The 18,152-nt window shown below is 37.7% G+C and overlaps 1 protein-coding gene across 10 annotated transcripts in view; it reads right to left on the bottom strand.

Moving 5' to 3' along the window:
• Positions 1–18,152, bottom strand: part of APBB2 (amyloid beta precursor protein binding family B member 2) — a 150,532-nt gene that overhangs the window by 46,385 nt on the left and 85,995 nt on the right. For 5 of the 10 annotated variants that reach the window (XM_010710245.3, XM_010710246.3, XM_019614891.2 and 2 more), the window contains 4 exons: positions 14,530–14,738; positions 10,103–10,165; positions 9,611–9,696; positions 9,444–9,504 (listed from right to left, as the gene is read on the bottom strand). In XM_010710245.3, the coding sequence (XP_010708547.1) occupies positions 9,444–9,504; positions 9,611–9,696; positions 10,103–10,165; positions 14,530–14,738 (419 nt within the window). The remainder of the gene's footprint in view (positions 1–9,443; positions 9,505–9,610; positions 9,697–10,102; positions 10,166–14,529; positions 14,739–18,152) is intronic. The other 5 variants (XM_019614889.2, XM_010710250.3, XM_019614890.2 and 2 more) reach the window with 3 other exon arrangements.

Genomic DNA, 18,152 nt, shown 5'->3' with positions numbered 1-18,152 from the left:
GGTTCTGCTCCATGAGAGCTCTTTCAATGGGAGCACCAGGAAGAGCTTTTCCAGGTATGTGGAATCATGATGCATCTCTGCACACAAGCAACAGCACATTCTAGCTAGTGCTAAACAGGTACTGTTAGGAAAAAAAATGTATCAGGAAAACTAAAGCAAATACAATCCTCCAGTAGGCAGCGGACAAGAGATCAATTTTGCAAGACTGAAGTCAGAGTAGTATGGGAAATTGGATGGATCATAAGGGCACGGGAAGACCAGATCAAATGACAAGGAAAAATTACATTAGAACATCAGCTTGAGAACAACAAACTAAGGGACATGCCTAAAACACAGATTAAATGCAATCTAAATTGCTTTTAGATCACACAGCTGCTGGTATGTGCTGTGAAAAACTATGTTTGAGTGTATGTTCCTTGGGGATTTAAATCTATGCTATTAATTTCTTCTCTACTTCCACAGGACTTTAATATGAGCAATTTTCTTTTGTTTCCCTTCATGCTTTTCCTTTTTAAAGGTTGTATCTGTCTGCAGATAAACATACGAGTAAATCATTACAGCATCTAATAAGGTCTTTTATCACAGGCCACTGAGCAGACTTGTGCCTGTGCCGCAGCATGTAGGTCAGATAATTAACCGCTTCTTGTGCAGCCAGCACACTTCTGAAAATTCCACTTACATCATCTTGAACTGTTTAAAAGTAAAGCAAACTAACACATTGCTTTATACTTTGGAAGATAAAATATAGCTACTGTATCCTGGGAAATGAGTTCCAATATATTTGCCTGCTACACATCAAGAAAACTTGCATTGATTTCAGATGAAAGTATTAGAAATGATCAAAGCTAAACTGAGTAACAAAAGAATAAAGAGATGTTGCTACGCAATTAATGAACAAGCCAGTACTTCAAATAATGTGAACAGATTGCTGCATATCCAAATATTCAGTTGTCACATGAAAATTCTTAATTACCAAAAATTCAAACTGCAGAATCAAAACAATACTAGTAAGCATTTTTCAACATTTCTGCTTTTCAGTTCATGATGGTTTATCTGAATTGCTGAAAACATGCGTATCATACAAAACCAAGAGTACATTTTCAAATCACAACAGAATTAAGAAATAATAATTGCTATTGAAAGCAGATGACAATAAACTCAACTTCTGTGGAGCAAAATGTGAGGGCTTTAATAACACTATAAATAAACCTTTTAAATATGTTACATCTCTAGAGCAGGTCAATACTGAACTCTCTGCTTTGACAGTCCCTTGCTGTCATTTCTCCAAGACACTGCAGCCCCATTTTTTCCAGACACTCAGACTCCAACACGTAGGCTGACAGCAGTGGCTCTCTTCCAGTTTAATATTTGTTTCAGTGATGCTTTCTGGCTCACAGCCAGAAGTCAAATGTGCTCTATCAAGGCAAGAAAGCATTGCAGGACCATTGTGCTGGTTCAAGATTTTTATGAATCCCAATTTCTTTTCATTATGGTATTTCTGAATCAAATGGAAAACCTAGCCAGTTGAGCAGAATGGAACAGACATCATTATTCTCTACTAATACCATTTGCTAAATACAGTTCTGAAGAGAAAATTAACATCACCTCAGTAAAAAATAGGCTTAGATTTCAGATGCTCCGCAGTTACCTTGACTTCATACCCTAAAGAAATGGGCCTATAGACTCTGCTTTGAGCTACAAATGGTGTTTTGAGTTTCATTATAGTGAAATAACAAATATGCTTCCTCTGTAAAGAAAAGGCAGACACTTTTCACCAGAAACTAACAAAGGATGATTGTTAAAAAAAGCTCAAATTAGGGTCTATCTTGTAGAATAACTGAACTGTAGACTAACTTGAGCAAAACTTGTGTATTCAACACACAAGAGACCCCAACAAATACACATTTCCTTTGTCTGTAAAGACAAGCCCTGCAGGAGTTTGTAAGGTACGGAAGAATGCGTGCATTCATTTCTTAAGAAGTAATGTTTGTGTTTGTTATCTTTAACCGTAAGTGTTACATATTTACTTTTCTGATGAGGGCTCTATTCTGCAGGCTGATGGATGTAAGAGGTTTTAATACAGCTCAAAGCACTTAGTTATACATACTTTCAAAGGTAGAATGCATGATATTCAACTTGAAGAAAAAACACAGAAAGGCAAAAAAAAATTTAAAAGAATAAGCCATTACGTGAACTCTCAAATGTAATGAATCCATAGTAAAAAAACTTGTCTTGAGCTGTCAAGATTTCATGTCTGCAGAAACATTTTTAAGAGCAATTTTTTTTTTTTTGGTAGCAATTATATTTATCACAGCATGCAAAGTCATTGAGTTAGATCACTTCTGATCCATTCCACTTGTTGAAAGAGACTCAAATGAATATGAATCTCAAGTCGAAAAACCTTGAGTCACAAGCCCCTGTGGCTTCCCATGCCTAAGGCCCCATTCACTGTCCCACTGTCTCCCTGCAGCACTGCAGAGCTATGGAATGTTGTACACCCGATGAGGAGTGACATAGTATCACTATGCAATGTATATCTCAAGTTTTTATATTCTTAAGTGATAATTGTTACCTTCCACTCCTTTTTTCTTTGTTGAAATACAAGAAATATTGGCACTGGAAACTTCTTTTACTCTATAGTGCAACTGAGAACTAATACCAAAATAAATCTGCATACAGGTTAGAGCTATCTAAACATTGCTCTGTCATACAACACTATGTTCCATTTCAATTTATTCTTAAATTAACTTCCTCCATAAATCTTGTTTTCACAACAGACAAATAACCCACCAAGGTTAACCATGCTATTTTTAAATTGCGTATACGTAATACACATGTATATGCATAACATACATAAATACATATATACATCAATACATGCTCAGCATTTTTTCATTAAAGAATGATAAACTTTGTGACATAACAGGCAAGCCAAGGCTGCTTCTCCAAGCTGCTCTGAACTGGCAAGTTAATATGAATAATTGAAGAGAAACACAAATTTATCTTCTGATCAGTTCATTTTGTAGCAGTAACGTGATGAACAGATATTCAAAAGTTAGTTCACAACCAACAGTCTTGCTCTAAAGCTGGAGCTGGCAGAGGCTATACATTGCTTTAGAGGTAAAATAATCAGTCTCCTGTGGGAGTATGAAAGGCTGCAAGCTGTGATTACTTCATCGATGTATTAGCAAAGAGGCCAGCAATAGCAGCATAGGCTGAGCTAAACTGGGAGCTTCCTGCACACTGAATCTATTGATCCCAGAACAGATGAGGAGCTTTCCACTCGTGGGACATGAATATGATTGAGACAGCTTCTGCTCCCACTTTCTGTCTGCTCTCAAGGACTCCTTTTATAAGTTATACACATAAGTATGCTAGCCCTGAAAGAGCTGACACTGTGCTGCAAAGTACCAAATAAATTATGATTAATTAAAAATAAGAAAATGTAAGGAACACCGTCACCTGGCAACAGTCCTGCTGGGAGCAGGCAGGAAGCTCCAGCCAGCCTGTGCTGCATGCCCATGTAACCTATGCCACACGTAGACTGCATGGCACTTGGAAAAGCATGACCTGAGACAAAAGGATGCTCATATTTCATCTTTTCTTTTCCCACTCCTGTAGAAATGCAGCAGCCTGATGTAACCCTTCTGTACAGTATATCTTAAAAAATAAAATACTGATAATATCCTGAAATTCAAGATGTTATTATTGATCTACAAACCTGGAGATTTATGTTAAATTTTAAAGCACCTTCCATTTTTTTTCCCCACAAAGAATGTTGTTTTTTTTTAGATATACATTTTTCTGAGAAAGGCTTCAAGAAAATCTTTCTCTATACATCTTTCCTGCTGCTCAGTCATCCATGTCCTGATCCACCAGAACAGGCTCACATCTAATTAAGATCCCAGAGATAGATGGGATTTCTAGGAGTGAAGGACATGCAACATACCACAGGATCTTGAAGTGCTCGTGAAATTAAAATATTTTATCCCAGACATTTATGCATATATTGTAACAGATAAACTTATTGCAGCTATTTGTATCACTAAAAAGTCAGTTGCTGAGATTTGGGAAAAACCACTTGTTTCTTCCTCTTTCTTGGACTAATCTTTGTATTTGATTATAAAGTAAGACTACATTTAGGACAAGGTGGAAGAAAATAACATATAGATGAAAATCTGTGTAAGTATATATATCACACTATAACATGATTACTTACAGCATCATCTAATGATACAATAGATGTTAGTAGTAAAATGTGTCAGTCATGGCAAAAGAATGAACACACAGACACATTCTTCGAGACATCTAATACACAAAATGAAAAAGCATTAAGAAAAAGTTGAAGTGATGTATTTTAGTGCTTCAGTCTGCTGTTTCTAAAACTGCTTGTGAAGCAGAATGCTTTAGCACACCTGCATCATTTATCTGCAGCATCTCCACAGCTGGGAGTGTGCCTTAATGCTCATGGCAGGCAGCCAAATTCAGAAGCAACCAAGCAGCTTAGGAATTGCTTTCCTCATTGCTCACCTTTTCTACTGAGAGGCTGCAAAGAAGGAAAGACAGATAAACTTTTGCTTTGCTATAATGATTGTTGTGACTGACCTCTCTTCAACTATTCACTGGACGTTTCAAACAGAAAATCTATTTTCATTCAGTTCTAAAAGCTACTGAAATGACTACCTGAAAAGTGAGAAGAGGAGGTAGCTAAGGGCGCCTTTTTGTGTTTGAAACAAAGGAAAAACCACAACCCCCCAAAACCTCTTCAAATTTCTCTGAAATGTTTATGTTGATTTTATTTATTTAAAATATTTTATTTCCAAATTATCATGCTACCTCCTGAAAGTCTAACATAAGCCAATAGCAAACAGAAACAAATTTTTGAAACTACTTAACTCATATTCTATTTCCTCTGTTTTAAAACACTCACAAACATTGTTTAAGGAAGATCCACATGCACTGAATATTATGTTTTCTTCTATTTTGAGTATTCCATCAATGCAAAAAACGGCACTTCTAAAGATGCACTTGGGTGTTCTACTGGCTGAAGTTTAGTCTTGAAAGAACTTTATAAGTACTCCTTGGGCTAATCCCCAGAATATATAATTCTGCTGCTCACAAGAAACTTTCAGCTACTGGCAAGATTATTTGGAAGGGATCTCAAGAGGTCATTGAGTCCACTCCCCCTGCCAAAGCACACACCCTACAATACGTCACACAGGTAGGCATCAGATATTCTATGAATATCTTCATAGAAGGAGACTCCACAACCTCTCTGGGCAACCAGTTCCAATGCTCTGGTCACCCTTACTGTAAAGAAGTTCTTCCTACGTTCAAGATTTAGGCCATTGCTCCTTGTTCTATCACTGCACACCACCAAGAAGAGCCCGGCCTAATCCATTTTCTTTTCACCTTCATTCAGATATTTATTAAGATTAATCAGATCCCCCCCTCATTCTTCTTTTTCTCAGGCTGAACAGACCCAGGTTACTCAGCCTTCCTCATATGGGAGATGTTCCAGGCCCTTTATCAACTCTGTGGCAATCCTTCTAGGAGATCCCCACCTTTTTTGGGCTGGGGAGCCCAGAACCGGACACAGTATTCTAAATGTGGCCTCACCAGGGCAGAGTTAGAGGGAGAGGATCACCTCCCTCAATCTGCTGGCCACACTCCTTTTAATGCACCCCAATGGATGAATACTTTAGATCTATTCTACATAATATTGGAAAAAACTCATCTGAAGTAACAAACCTGATCAAACATTGCTAAACATTAAAGCCAAAAAACACAGAGCTGCTACAACAGTCTGAGAAACAGGTACTCACCTTTTAAGAAGGTGGCAACCTCAGATTTTAATTGAGATGGACTGAACTAAAGTTTTCTGTAGAGCTTCATATGCTCATGAGAAAATTAGATGCAGTATGAGGTGAACCTACTGGATAAGTGTTGACTATTTCCTGTCTGCACCAATAATCTAGAAGCTATTCTGAATGGGATTCCTTTAACATGGAAAGTTTATCCTTTCTTGTTCTTACTAGACATGACAAAAAGTACTTTTCTCTGGTTAGATCTTCACTTGCATCAGAAATCTGACTCATCTCTAGCCCACCTCCATCATCATGGGGACAGACTGATTATTTGCTAGTGGCCCTGAGTCTACCCAGGATATCTGTTTCTGGAGAAGGTAAGAAACATGCAGAAATGGGATCTCTCCAAAAGACACAACACCTACCTTCATAGCAATAGACACATCAAAAAGATGATAACTCTTTGGGAGCTACTTAGTATTTTGTAGAAGTTATTTCAATAGTGATATTTACAGGCCACATTCATGACAACCACAAGACAGCCTCATGTCACTCAAAACACCCAAGTATGCTTAACAATTCATCACCACGTTCATCACTTTCCACGCCTTCAGCTTCTTTCCATTCACTTACGGGTAAATCATCACATTCAAGTACCTGTACAGTACATTCAAGTACTGAGCAGCATCTCGCACCTCTACAAAATGTAGAAATGATCTCTTCTTCCTTTCAAGATCCTAAACACTTACTGGCTTTAAAATTAGAAAACAGACTTTTGAAGCAATTGCCTAGTGCTTCAACAGGTATAGATACTTTTTCACAATTCTTAGATATCAATATATAGCTACTTTAAAATGGCAAGGATGAAAAGTAGAGCCCTGCTGAACAAGCTAATATGGAGGCAGGAAATTAGAAAATCCATACAAGACTACATTAAGCCTATGCAGAAAACCACACTTAAATGGAAAAAATAAAGGCAGGTTCAAATGTCCAGTCAAATAGGCTGATTCTGTATAGAATCAGGAGAAACTGAGCTGCACGACTCCTCTATTTATCATCCCATCCCTAGGGACAGAGACAGATTTCCCAAGAGGTTCAGTTTGATTGCACCTGCACAGGGAAAAAAAACAAGACATAGCCCAGATGAGTTTATAGTCCAGGATTCATAAAAGCATCTTTTCATCTTCCTTGAAACTCAAGTAGGAATGCACAGGTTTCTGAATAAATTAACCAGGAAAGTTATGATCTGTCTCCTGGGAAGCACCAATTCAAAACTCATTTCCAGCCGCACATGTTTCACATGCAGAATTAGTATCCCTGTCAAGTACAACGAGCCATCTCTTCAAGAAATTCCTACAAAAATAAATCACTGAAATGGAGAAGCTCAATCTAATCATCCTCCTCTTTCTTCCCCTTTCCCTTCCCTTCTATGGTCTTGTGCAGAAAACCTGCACCAACGTGCCAAGGATGTGCAACTCAAAGCTGAGTAAATAACTTTTCTTACAGGAACTACATGAATTCTATGACATGCTTTTCCCAACGTTGACTTGTTTACAACACTACAATCCTTTCAGAAGCAGACCATCTTCGGGGAAGGGAACTACTAGAGACTTCCACATGGTGGCACAGTTCCCTTTACTGAAAGGCAGCACTGATCTGTGTACCTAAAGACATTTTTAATTTTATTTTTCCTTTAACGTACTGGCCACTATCGTGAATAGGCTTAAACAGATTTAAAGTCTCTAGCATCTCTCTAACAAGGCCCATTTTGACAAATTCTTGCAACAGAGAGTTTAATGAGTTACAAAGCTTCCTTCTCTGAGGCTGTGCTTGCTGCCTTGCAGAAGCAAGCTTCAAGCCAATGCAGTGAGGCAAGTGATGTGGCAGGGAGGCTGAAGAAGCTAGAAATCTGATTTATCCAAGTGTTAGGTCATCTGTTTTAAATCCTACTGCACTTCTTTTACTCTCACAATAAGTTGGATAAAATGGACTAACAAGGAACCCTCCTACCACATCCGCCCTTCCATGATTTTTTTCCAGAGGCAAAGATTTTCCTGGTGTTCCCAGACCCACCTCCCATCTCTGCAAGGTACAGCCATACAGCAGCTGGCAGCTCTGCCCTCAGCCTCTGGAGCTGCAGAGTAAGGCCCAGGCTGAGCTGTACTATAACAGCCCCGTCAGGCAGTGATAGATAGCACATCAGTGCTCAAGTGATGCAATAAACATAAAACACTTGTATAATTCTACTCCATTTCTTGCCCTGCTCCTTTCAGCCACTTCAGTGAATGTTTCAGATTACTCATTTAAGCATCATCAGCACAATTTGGCCTACACAGGAGAAAAAAAGCCAGTTGCTGTGGACAAGCTCTTGGCTTCATTTCACTTTGCTGATACTGGATGGTTATCAGTTTCACAAATTGTGTGGTAGCTAAATAGCTAGTCAGACAGGAGGGAGATGATGACCAGTGTTCCTTGTCCACACAAACACTCCACACAAGGACTCCCCCAGTGCTAATCATCCAGTAATGAGTTAGACCAAAATATCAGCTACTTGCAATGCTTTCCACACTGTAAGACATTTGAAAGGAACAGCTTTCTGAAGACTGGTACCTAATGCTCATCACTCCCCCACTCCATTTACTGTGCCTGTCATTGTAATGAGAGCAGCTGAAGCCTTGCTTTTTAACTGCCAGCCTGCCAAGCGAAACAAACTTATTTACATCTGATTTAAACATCACAAGCCAAATAATCAAGATGACAAAGACTTTTAAGTACCCTGATCAGTCTGTTTTCTCTCCTAAAATACATCGTTAATGCTATTATAATTATTAAATCTGTTTTATACTGTCTTTCTGCATCTAAGTAGCTTCTGCTCCTGTCAGTCACTGCAGGTGTATGGCAGCAAAGGCACTCATTTAAACTAGTTGGATTTCCAATTTTAGAGATTCACATACATTCTTAAAAATGGATGCAAGCACATGGCAAAACCGTCAATAAGGCCAATCTGGAGACGTGCACAAGCTTTCAAAACCTCCTGCTGCTTCCTTCTCCTCAGAAAGTTTAGATTACATCACTGAAGGCCCTGATTTAATTATGGTGCTTGTTCACATAGTAGTCTCATTTTTATCCATAAATTTTATCCTCAAACTAGACTGCATTCTCTGTTCTCTAAAATACAAAGTTCCTTTTTCTAAAAAGCAGCTTCCTTGTTAGTATCTGAGAGCTGAAGAAGCCACTTGAGCAAGGAGTATTTAAAGAGGAGACAAGCTTGAGAATAAAGAGCCACTGCCATCAATGAAAGCCCCAGGAAGCTGTCCAGGCACAACAAAAAACAAGCCCCTCTCTTACTTAGAACAGAAAACTCTCCTGGTTGTGCAAGGGGTCAGTTATTACCACTTACTCTTCAGCTGTAACATGCAATTTCTTGGCTCTTGGTCACACTTTCCTGACCAAATGGAATAAAACTTTAAATTGCAAATTCCTTTGAAAAAATTAGTCTTGCATGGTCAACCTATATTGTGCCAAAAGGAGGAGTATATTAAACTTCACAACCTAGGGAGACATTCTGCAGCTTGCAAGTTACGTTCACAATTGCAAATCTTTAATTGTTATTTCACAGTGTATTTTCTTACAGACCTTGGCTTCTGGATCACTGTTGATGCTACAAGAATCATCATCATCAGACTGTGGAGCATTTCTGTTAAAGAAAAAACAAACAAAGATCAACTTAAAAATAAGGTAAAAATTAAGGAAAGCACCATATGAAACTGGTTACTCCATGGGAATTTCTGAAGTCATTGTACCTGAGCTTCAAGGAGGCATAGCGCAATGTTGCTCCTTCAAACTCTTTCAGACTTGGGTCTGGGTTCACAGTGGCTGCATGCAGGTCCTAGAGATAAAGGCAGTTTGGTCAATGCAGTATTAAGGACACCGTCACGTTATTTCTTATTTCAAAGGGAAATTAAATCCTCCCTGCAAAGAAGCGACAGTATTTCTGGCTGAAGTTGAAAAGAGGCATGCATATATATTCTCAAGCTGCATTTCATTCAGTGCAGGCATCTTATTTGTTATATCATGGCAGTTGCCCTGCAAGTTTAGACTGATTCCATTCCATGTGGAAAGATCAGAAAAGGCAGCATGTTTGTGAGCTACACATCCCTAGCAGTACCCCCATTCACTTCAGCCTAAGTTATGAATGACATTCATGGAAAAATAAAAGGGGAAAAAACAGCCACTGCCATGCAAAAAACAAGGGTAATAGTATTAAAGGTTCTAAAATCTGACAATATACTTGCCTTCCAAATGTCACTATTAATCTTTCCCCCATTCAGTACAGCAAAATCACTCCATGGCTGTTTCTAGACACATAATTATTCACACAGGAAGAAGCACATTGATAAAAAAAAAAAGAAAAAGAAAAAAAAAACACAAGACACTGTTGTTAGCATTGATATTTACAGGATGGGTTAGGGAACAGATCACCTCAAACTTCAGCTAATTACTATACCATGGCATTTGGAGGAAAGGGAAGAGAAGACATGCTTCTAACAGTTACTTACCAAAACAAATGATTGAAACAAGGAAAGTTAATATAAATTAGGAACGAACAATGAAATTATTCTTTAACTATGATCTTAAAAGCAAGCAAAATAAATCTGAATATGAATGTTGGCCACAGCTGCTACAGCCTGGTAAACAGCAGTTTAGGGGAAACACAAGGGTTTCCATTTGATTGGCACATTTGTTAAGAGACTAATGCTACTGGAACTAGAAACACTGCAATACAATGATATATAAAAGGAGAAGATACATACAAGGTAAAGATCAAATATTTTCTAGGGAAAAAGCACGAGGAACAAAGTGAAGGGAAGAAGGGTTAATAAGGAGTGCAGAGAGACTTTTTGCTAAGAAAGTACCTTTGTAAAATCTAGGATTTTTTTTTTTTTTAAGAAAACAAAATAAACCATCCACTCTCTCATTTTTCATTTAACTTTCTAATAGCTCTGATGCATTCAGTGGTGCAATTAATAAGGCAATAGTGCATTTAACACTATGGCAGTCTGAGTTCTGTCCTTCCCTGCAAAGCCTGGGAGGAGCAACTAATGTTGGAGTTGTTCCCCTTCCTCCCCCACAAGGAAGCCACCTTCTTGTAGCTCCCCAAATCATCAAGAATTCCCATAATTAATAATAGCCCCTCCCAAGACAAGCTCTGCACCAAGGCCAAGCAGCACCCACATACCGAATGCATTAATTCACAGTATGGATCTTACATCTCAGAAGTGCTCTCAGGAAATTTCCCCTGGAGTAATTATTGGTTACAAACAACTCCCATTAGTAACTCCTCCCAAACATGCCTCTGACTTAATAGTTGTTAGCTTTTTCTAATAAGCCCCTCATTTTTAATTTATTAGCTGTTGGCAATTATGTTACCTATGGAAGAACTTCTAGAGGTGATCCAGGTGTGTGATGAATCAGACTTTAAGAAGACAATTACCATCACCATGTTTTCTACTGGGACCTCAAAGAAGTTCTTATTGAAAATTAAACCCCCTTCTCTCTGCACAGGAAATGGGAAAAAGGCAGTAATTTCTCTAAAATTTGGAAGAAAACATACAAAACATGAGGATTTGCAAAGGAAGTCATTCATCAATGCAGAGAAGAAAAGAGCCAACTAAAACTAAGTGAACTTTAACCGTCTGTCCATAGTTTTGTGCTTTTGCTGGAGTAGAAATCCTGGAGATAATCCAGGTTAGCCATACTTAGTGTTTATTAGCACTTCTGCTAAATGTGCAGAATTTTCATATCATGTGTAACCTGTAATTGGTTTGGATTGAAATTCACCAATTATCTTGAAAAGCAAAATTGTCTTACAGCCTAAGCAAGAGTAAGACGTTTTTGTATTTTTCATTTTTTAAAGCCCTTTGTGCCATTTGTGCGCATTACGGCACCATTTTTCCATGCTCATTTTCTTGTAACTTGCTGTTCAATGCTAAGTAACTGTTGTACTTCATGCTAAATACCTGCAACCAGGCATGGAATAAAACTGGCTATCTTTCTTGACTGCTCTCAGCTGTGAGCCACATTCTACCAAATGAAGCAAAGTTTCTGTATGTCACATCATTTAAGAGACAGGGACACAAAGCTAAAATAAATAACAAATAAATAAATAAAGAAGGAACAAGACAAAAGGTAAAAATAGCATTACTCAGGGAACAAAAAAAAAAAGTTTCTGTACGTTTATTTGACTAACCTAAAAGCTGGAATAGCCCAAACAAACTCAAGACTAGCACTTGATGGTTCACAAACGAAAGTGATAAAATAATTGTTATGGAGTGACAAAAGCCCATTAGGACAAATAAGAAATGCTACCCACACCAACCTTCAATCCTAGATTGCCCTTTCATCCATCAAAAAGGTTTTCAGAAGAAAACAATACAAAGTCCTGCCCATAGGGTTGAACTAAGGCAGCCCTTCCAAGACAGATAATTTTGGAAGCCTGTACTCCGAGCAGCTCTATGGGAACCAGCAGTACACAGCTCACAAGTGCTCCAGCCTCAAACTGGAACCTGTCCACCACAACCACTGCTGCCAATGGCAGCACCAGGACACAGACATTTGGGAGCCTCATTCTAGATCAAATACCACGTCTTTTGTGTCAGACTGACAGACACAGATTTCTAAATTAATTCTATCAGTGTGCTGGTATTTTGTTGCAGTGCTATCTTAGTAATGATAGCCAAAAAATCAGTATTATTTAAATAGTAGCATGTTAGAAGCTTATTGGTGAACATAGAAACCTTGAAGAGATGAATTCCTCAGTTTATATCTACAATTAAAATAGGCATATAATATTAACATATCAATATAAGTATCAGGAATTTGCTTATTTTCTATATAATATTTTAAGATACAGTATATTGTATTGATCCTGCCATAGAAATGCATATGCTTGACTGGATCAAATTCTTTAGTGCATTAGCACGTCCACATCAAAATCTAAATAAGCTTAATATGAGTTATTACATACTCATATATACGGCATTTTAGAATAGCTCTTCAAGTGTCTTATTTTATACATTCACACTGTACTAAGATCTGTGCTGCTACAACTAATCTCTGTTTAAAGAAATCAAAATTATAAAAGATTAAAGGTTCATATGCCACATTACCAGCAGGTCTAGTATTTTCATTGCAAAGACATTTTAAACAGAGGTAGAAAAATAACTCAAAGAATATATGCATTCTCCTTCTGCAATTTAACTAACCTAACTGATTTCTGGGTAGTCATGAAAGACGTCTACAACTTCCCTATTGAAGCCCATATGTTGTCCATATTCTAGAGAAATATTTAATGTTGAAGTTATATCCCTCACTCATACAATCCAGAAACTTGAAGCTGGAAGAATTTGCAGGAATTTATATGGAGCATTTCTGATTTTTTGTCTTATTTTCTACATGATTGATATCAATCGATGTTCTTTCTCCATGAACCTCTCAGAAATGATTTCCAATGAGTTTGGTGAACAGGCACCTTACTGATGTGAAGCATAACTAAAATGGTGTGGTCAAGTTTGGCAACCTTATGAGTAACATTTGTGAACGTGTGGAAGCAATCTTTCTGAAATAATAAACAAGAATGTGCATGTTTAAGCTTATACAGGATTAAAGTTTCAGGGTCAAAACTGTAACACACATTTGAATGTCCTTAACTTCCCTTGCCTTTCACCTAAGTTATTTTGGTGCGTGTACCAATAAATTCAAAAACACAAAAAATGTCATACCTAAATACATTAAAAAAATAATAACCAAATACTGCCTGATACAAAAATCAAAGCTAGTACAAAGACTTCAATTGATTCCATAAAGCTGTAGACATTCTTCTGGAAAGGTAGAACAAAAAAGGATTACGTTTCAAAATAATCTGTTATCGCGTTAATGGTTCATTCCACAGAAGTCAACTCAACGTTAAAAACCAATGTGATTCCATTTTTGAAGCATACTCTTCCTTCTCAGTATTTATTTTATACTTCTGCGTATACGACATTCAATCAACCTTCTCAACTGTGCCTTTAAGGATTATTTTAAAAGGCAGTATCATATATTGCTCTTTCAGCCCATGTAGAAAAAGAGAACATATTTCTTTCTGTTTCTAGTTAAAGACTGACTGCAACACAGTGATCTACTCGTGCAGATATTTTGTACTGACAAGATGTTAAGAGGCTTACACTGGAGAATACTTGATATTTATTTAATAGCAACTACCCTGTAAAGCAGCTGGTGTCTCAAATGAATTTTTTGTGTGATACTCTACTTCTACTAGGTGAACCAAAAAGAAGATGCAATTACAAATAGTCTAGCAAAAAGATAGCTATAATGTGCAGAAATTTTATGTACCCATATAATGGAGTAACGCTTCAGCACATACTAGACAACTGCAGTCATTTCACATCAATCACGCACTGACTTACTTACGCGAGATATGATGTTTGATTTCAACCTACACATCCAAAGTTTAGGATGCTTTATGAGGCATAGCCATTAGAAAATACACATGAAAAGTAGGCAATTACAATATGTTGTCAACAAGAAGCTATACTTCAGAATAGCATCAGGCCTCACATTCTAAAGCTTACTTTAGGAACGTTCAAACATTTCAATAAAGTATGCCTTTTTATTTTTATTTTTTTAATGGTACACAGCACACATCAGGACAGCGTGTTACCTCAGTTTCTGGAGTAGGAGATGGAGTGATGGAACCAAGTGATCCTTTCCTTGAGCCCTGAAGATCTGTTGGAACAGACACAGGACGCTGCCACTGAGTTGTTCCCGTAGGTATGTGCCAGTAGTAGATTCCAGCAATGTCATTGATTTTTTTCCATCCAGGTGGTAAGTCTGGGTCTGTCTGAAATGATTGATCACTCCATATATCTGCTGGGAACAGGGAAAAAAAAAAAGAAAAAAGAAAATGAATCAATGTTAAAAAAAAATATGAATTTTTTTTTCATAGGTCTTCACCTGATCCAAACAAAGCACAGCAGGTACTACTGTTGTACTATTCCTATGGACAGGAACACCAAAGAAAAACCTTGACTTACTGATCTCAAGGCAAGAAAGCCTCTGAAGTTTGAATTAACCTATAATGAGAGGGACAACTTAACAAAGAGTTATTCCAATATGGCTGTTACCCTATAAACTAGCTTTTCTAATAATGTTTAGCTTTAGGTACATTAAAACACAGCATATAAAGAAATATCTGGAATTGTGGTGCAACCTGTTCTGCTCCCTTCGTTACACTTCTTTCCCTTGTCAATGCATGCTAGCAGAGCCTGCATTTCTGCTAATCAAAATCAGCTTATCAAAAGAAAGAAAAAATAACAGAAAACCAGAACCTGCAATGCCTCTACTTACAACATCCAAAAGTCTACCTGCTCAAAACAATGCCAATAAAAGAACGTAGTGACCATTTTGCATACAACCCTGGCTGTCAGAAGTAACATTATTTTGAACTGGTTTTACAGTAGGGTAGGAAAAAAAAGCCCAAACTCAATCAGCAGTGCCAACAAAGGGATGAAATGCTGGCTCTGCTGAAAAATCTCTTATTAACTGAAGAATGTGCCAGCAATTCATATCATAATTAGAGAAACTCCCAAATTTACATGAGATTACAAATGCGTATAAGAAATGTCACCAGTGGAAAAAAAAATACAGTACTTTTTATAAAGGCAGAAGCACCTGCCTTTATAATCTATGTGAAAAACAGCTGCACCTCAGCAAGGGCAATTTTCTCCTGGGGAATACATGCTTTCCAGAGGCTGGGAAGAGAGCCAGTGCTCTTTAAAACCTCCCAGCTAAAAGTGCTGTGGAGGTGTCATTATGTTACGTGTTAACCAGCTGCTATGCTCTAAGGGCTGTCAACTTGCAATAACCTCCTGGACTGACGTTTCGCCAGCTCTCAAGCAGACTTGAGGGGCTGACACTGGCATACAAACTGTTCTAGCAAAAAAAAGAAAAAAAAAAACACTGAAAAAAACAAAACTTTCAATAACTTAACTGCATCATGCAAAATACTGTTATGTACAAAGATTAATTATCTCAGTATCACAGTGAAGTATGCACAAGACCAAATACACACGAGTAAGTTTAAACAAGTGGTTCATGAATTCCAAAATATCACAATAATGCTAGTGTTCATAAAATATACATATTGGGCCTTTCAGTGTATGCTGGAACAGAAAAGTGATAAGCCTTTATTACACAACGAGGAACAGTTTCACATTAGTTCAGGTTTATATAGTTTAGTGTTAAACAACCATACCTCAACAGTGCCGTGACATGAAATGTCGTTATGCTCACTTTTAAGAAGAGATACACTGCTTCTGTCCTTGTCATATAAACGTACATATGTATGCACACGTATTTACATATGCTGTTTGTGAAGTACTATGATGTGGCTGAATTATTTCTTTTAAACAAATCAACCAAAGATGCAAACAACACAATTATTTACCGCAACAATATACTACCAGAAATACCTAAACTGAAGTGACCTTGAAGTATAACTGTACAAAACTAGCAGCAGAGGAAAACTGTCAATCCAGAGACTAAAAACAACAATATTTGTGTAACATTTAGCCAGAATATAATAAATTCACTTGTGCATTAATGAGCACTTGGAAAGAAATCAGGTAAAACAGCTGGGTGCATTCTGGAGTAAGAAAATATCACTTGGCTGAGTACTAGTTATTTACTCAAAAAATTATCCATTAACAAAAAAAACATACAAAAATATGCTTGCGTGTGTTCTCAGATAAAATAGGGAGTTAAATTTAATCATCAACTGATTAATGCAGCTGAACAGGAGGAAGCCAGATCACAGGTGCTCACACTGAAACACCAGTTACTGAACTAGCCAATTAAGGAAACAAAAGTCAGCTGTGCAAACCTACTTGAAATAAACGCAACCTTGTCCCACCTACAACTAGTTTGCAAACACACCTCAAGATCACACAGGGCTAATCTGCTCACAGGCTGTGACTTCCTACCAGCACAGACTGGAAAACCAACCTAGCTTGCCCTCTTCTGTAACAGGTGAAAGCATTCACCATGCATGTGGAAGGTAATGACCCATCACAAGATATAGAACACAAGGAAGATGTAAGCAAAAGCCAACGTACAAAATCTGACAGGATAGATGAATGCTCTGCAGCAGAAACATACTACAGGAGACAAATTTTCTTTATTTGACTATAGAATGATGTGTAGTAAAATACTTTTCCTTTGAATTCCGAAGATCTTGCTAAACAGTATGATATTGAGTCAAAATGTCTACTTGTTATACAGTCCACAGTAATAACAGCCCCTTAGCAGAGCAGAGTTCAGGACACTGAGGAAAAAAAAATGGGACCACACTGATACTCTGTTACATTCAACAGTCTTTTCAGTTCTAATCTTCTAGGAAAATGGGACAGCCACAAGATGGGGGAGAAAGGAAGCAGGAATCTGTATGTTGATGTAGCATCTCACAACCTGCATGCAACAAAACCAAACGATTTATGACCATTGGGAACCTTTCTGCTGTACCTCCCTAGTCATACCCAGAGGTGAAGCTCTACACTGCAACTCACGGTCTATTCCATGCTTTTCACTGATTTGCAGATGAAAGGTTTTGTTTTGACTTCATACACCAAGAATTGCAGGCTGCTGCTGCAGCATTGTGTGATATCCTGATGACTTGTGCCTTCCAAAAGGCAGATGTGAGGCTATGCCAGGTGGACATACACCCCTAGAAAAAATCATAGTGAAACTAATAACTGCAAACTACTGTGCAAAAGAAGCATGTAAAAAAGAATTAGAAGCCAAAAGCACATATATGCTGTAAGAAACAGAATCACATTCTTATATTCTGTTTTTGGAAATGAGCCACCACCAAGTTCTCTTTGAAGTGATGATAAACAAGGTGCTAGGGAACAGAGTGGTCACTGCCTCTCCACTGAAGTCCTTGAGCATGGCTTTTTTTGTTTGTTTTTTTAAAGATTCATTTCCATAAGCATAATTTCTTGTACTTGGAAGCAGCTGATGATGTAAATGCAGTTTCTAGCTGATGCAAATGCAGCTTAACTGGAATTGTTGAAGTGTCTGGTTTTCAGTCCCTGTTTTCAGCAAAGAAGGGTTCCTTTCACTGTGTGGTGGCTGAATGACCAAGTGAGACCATTTACCTGCAAGACTCAACAATACTTCTAAGCACTTGATCCAAATTATCTAAATAGGTTAGGAAATAAAATACCCATTCTGTACAAAGATGAGAGATCTCACTTTTCTCCTTTCAGAAAGTAGTTACTTCTCATT

This window comes from Meleagris gallopavo, chromosome 4, assembly GCF_000146605.3.
Source record: "Meleagris gallopavo isolate NT-WF06-2002-E0010 breed Aviagen turkey brand Nicholas breeding stock chromosome 4, Turkey_5.1, whole genome shotgun sequence".
In the NCBI taxonomy this organism is placed as follows: domain Eukaryota; kingdom Metazoa; phylum Chordata; class Aves; order Galliformes; family Phasianidae; genus Meleagris; species Meleagris gallopavo.
Note: the sequence above shows the minus strand (reverse complement) of the source record. Positions and strands in the feature narration are given on the sequence as shown.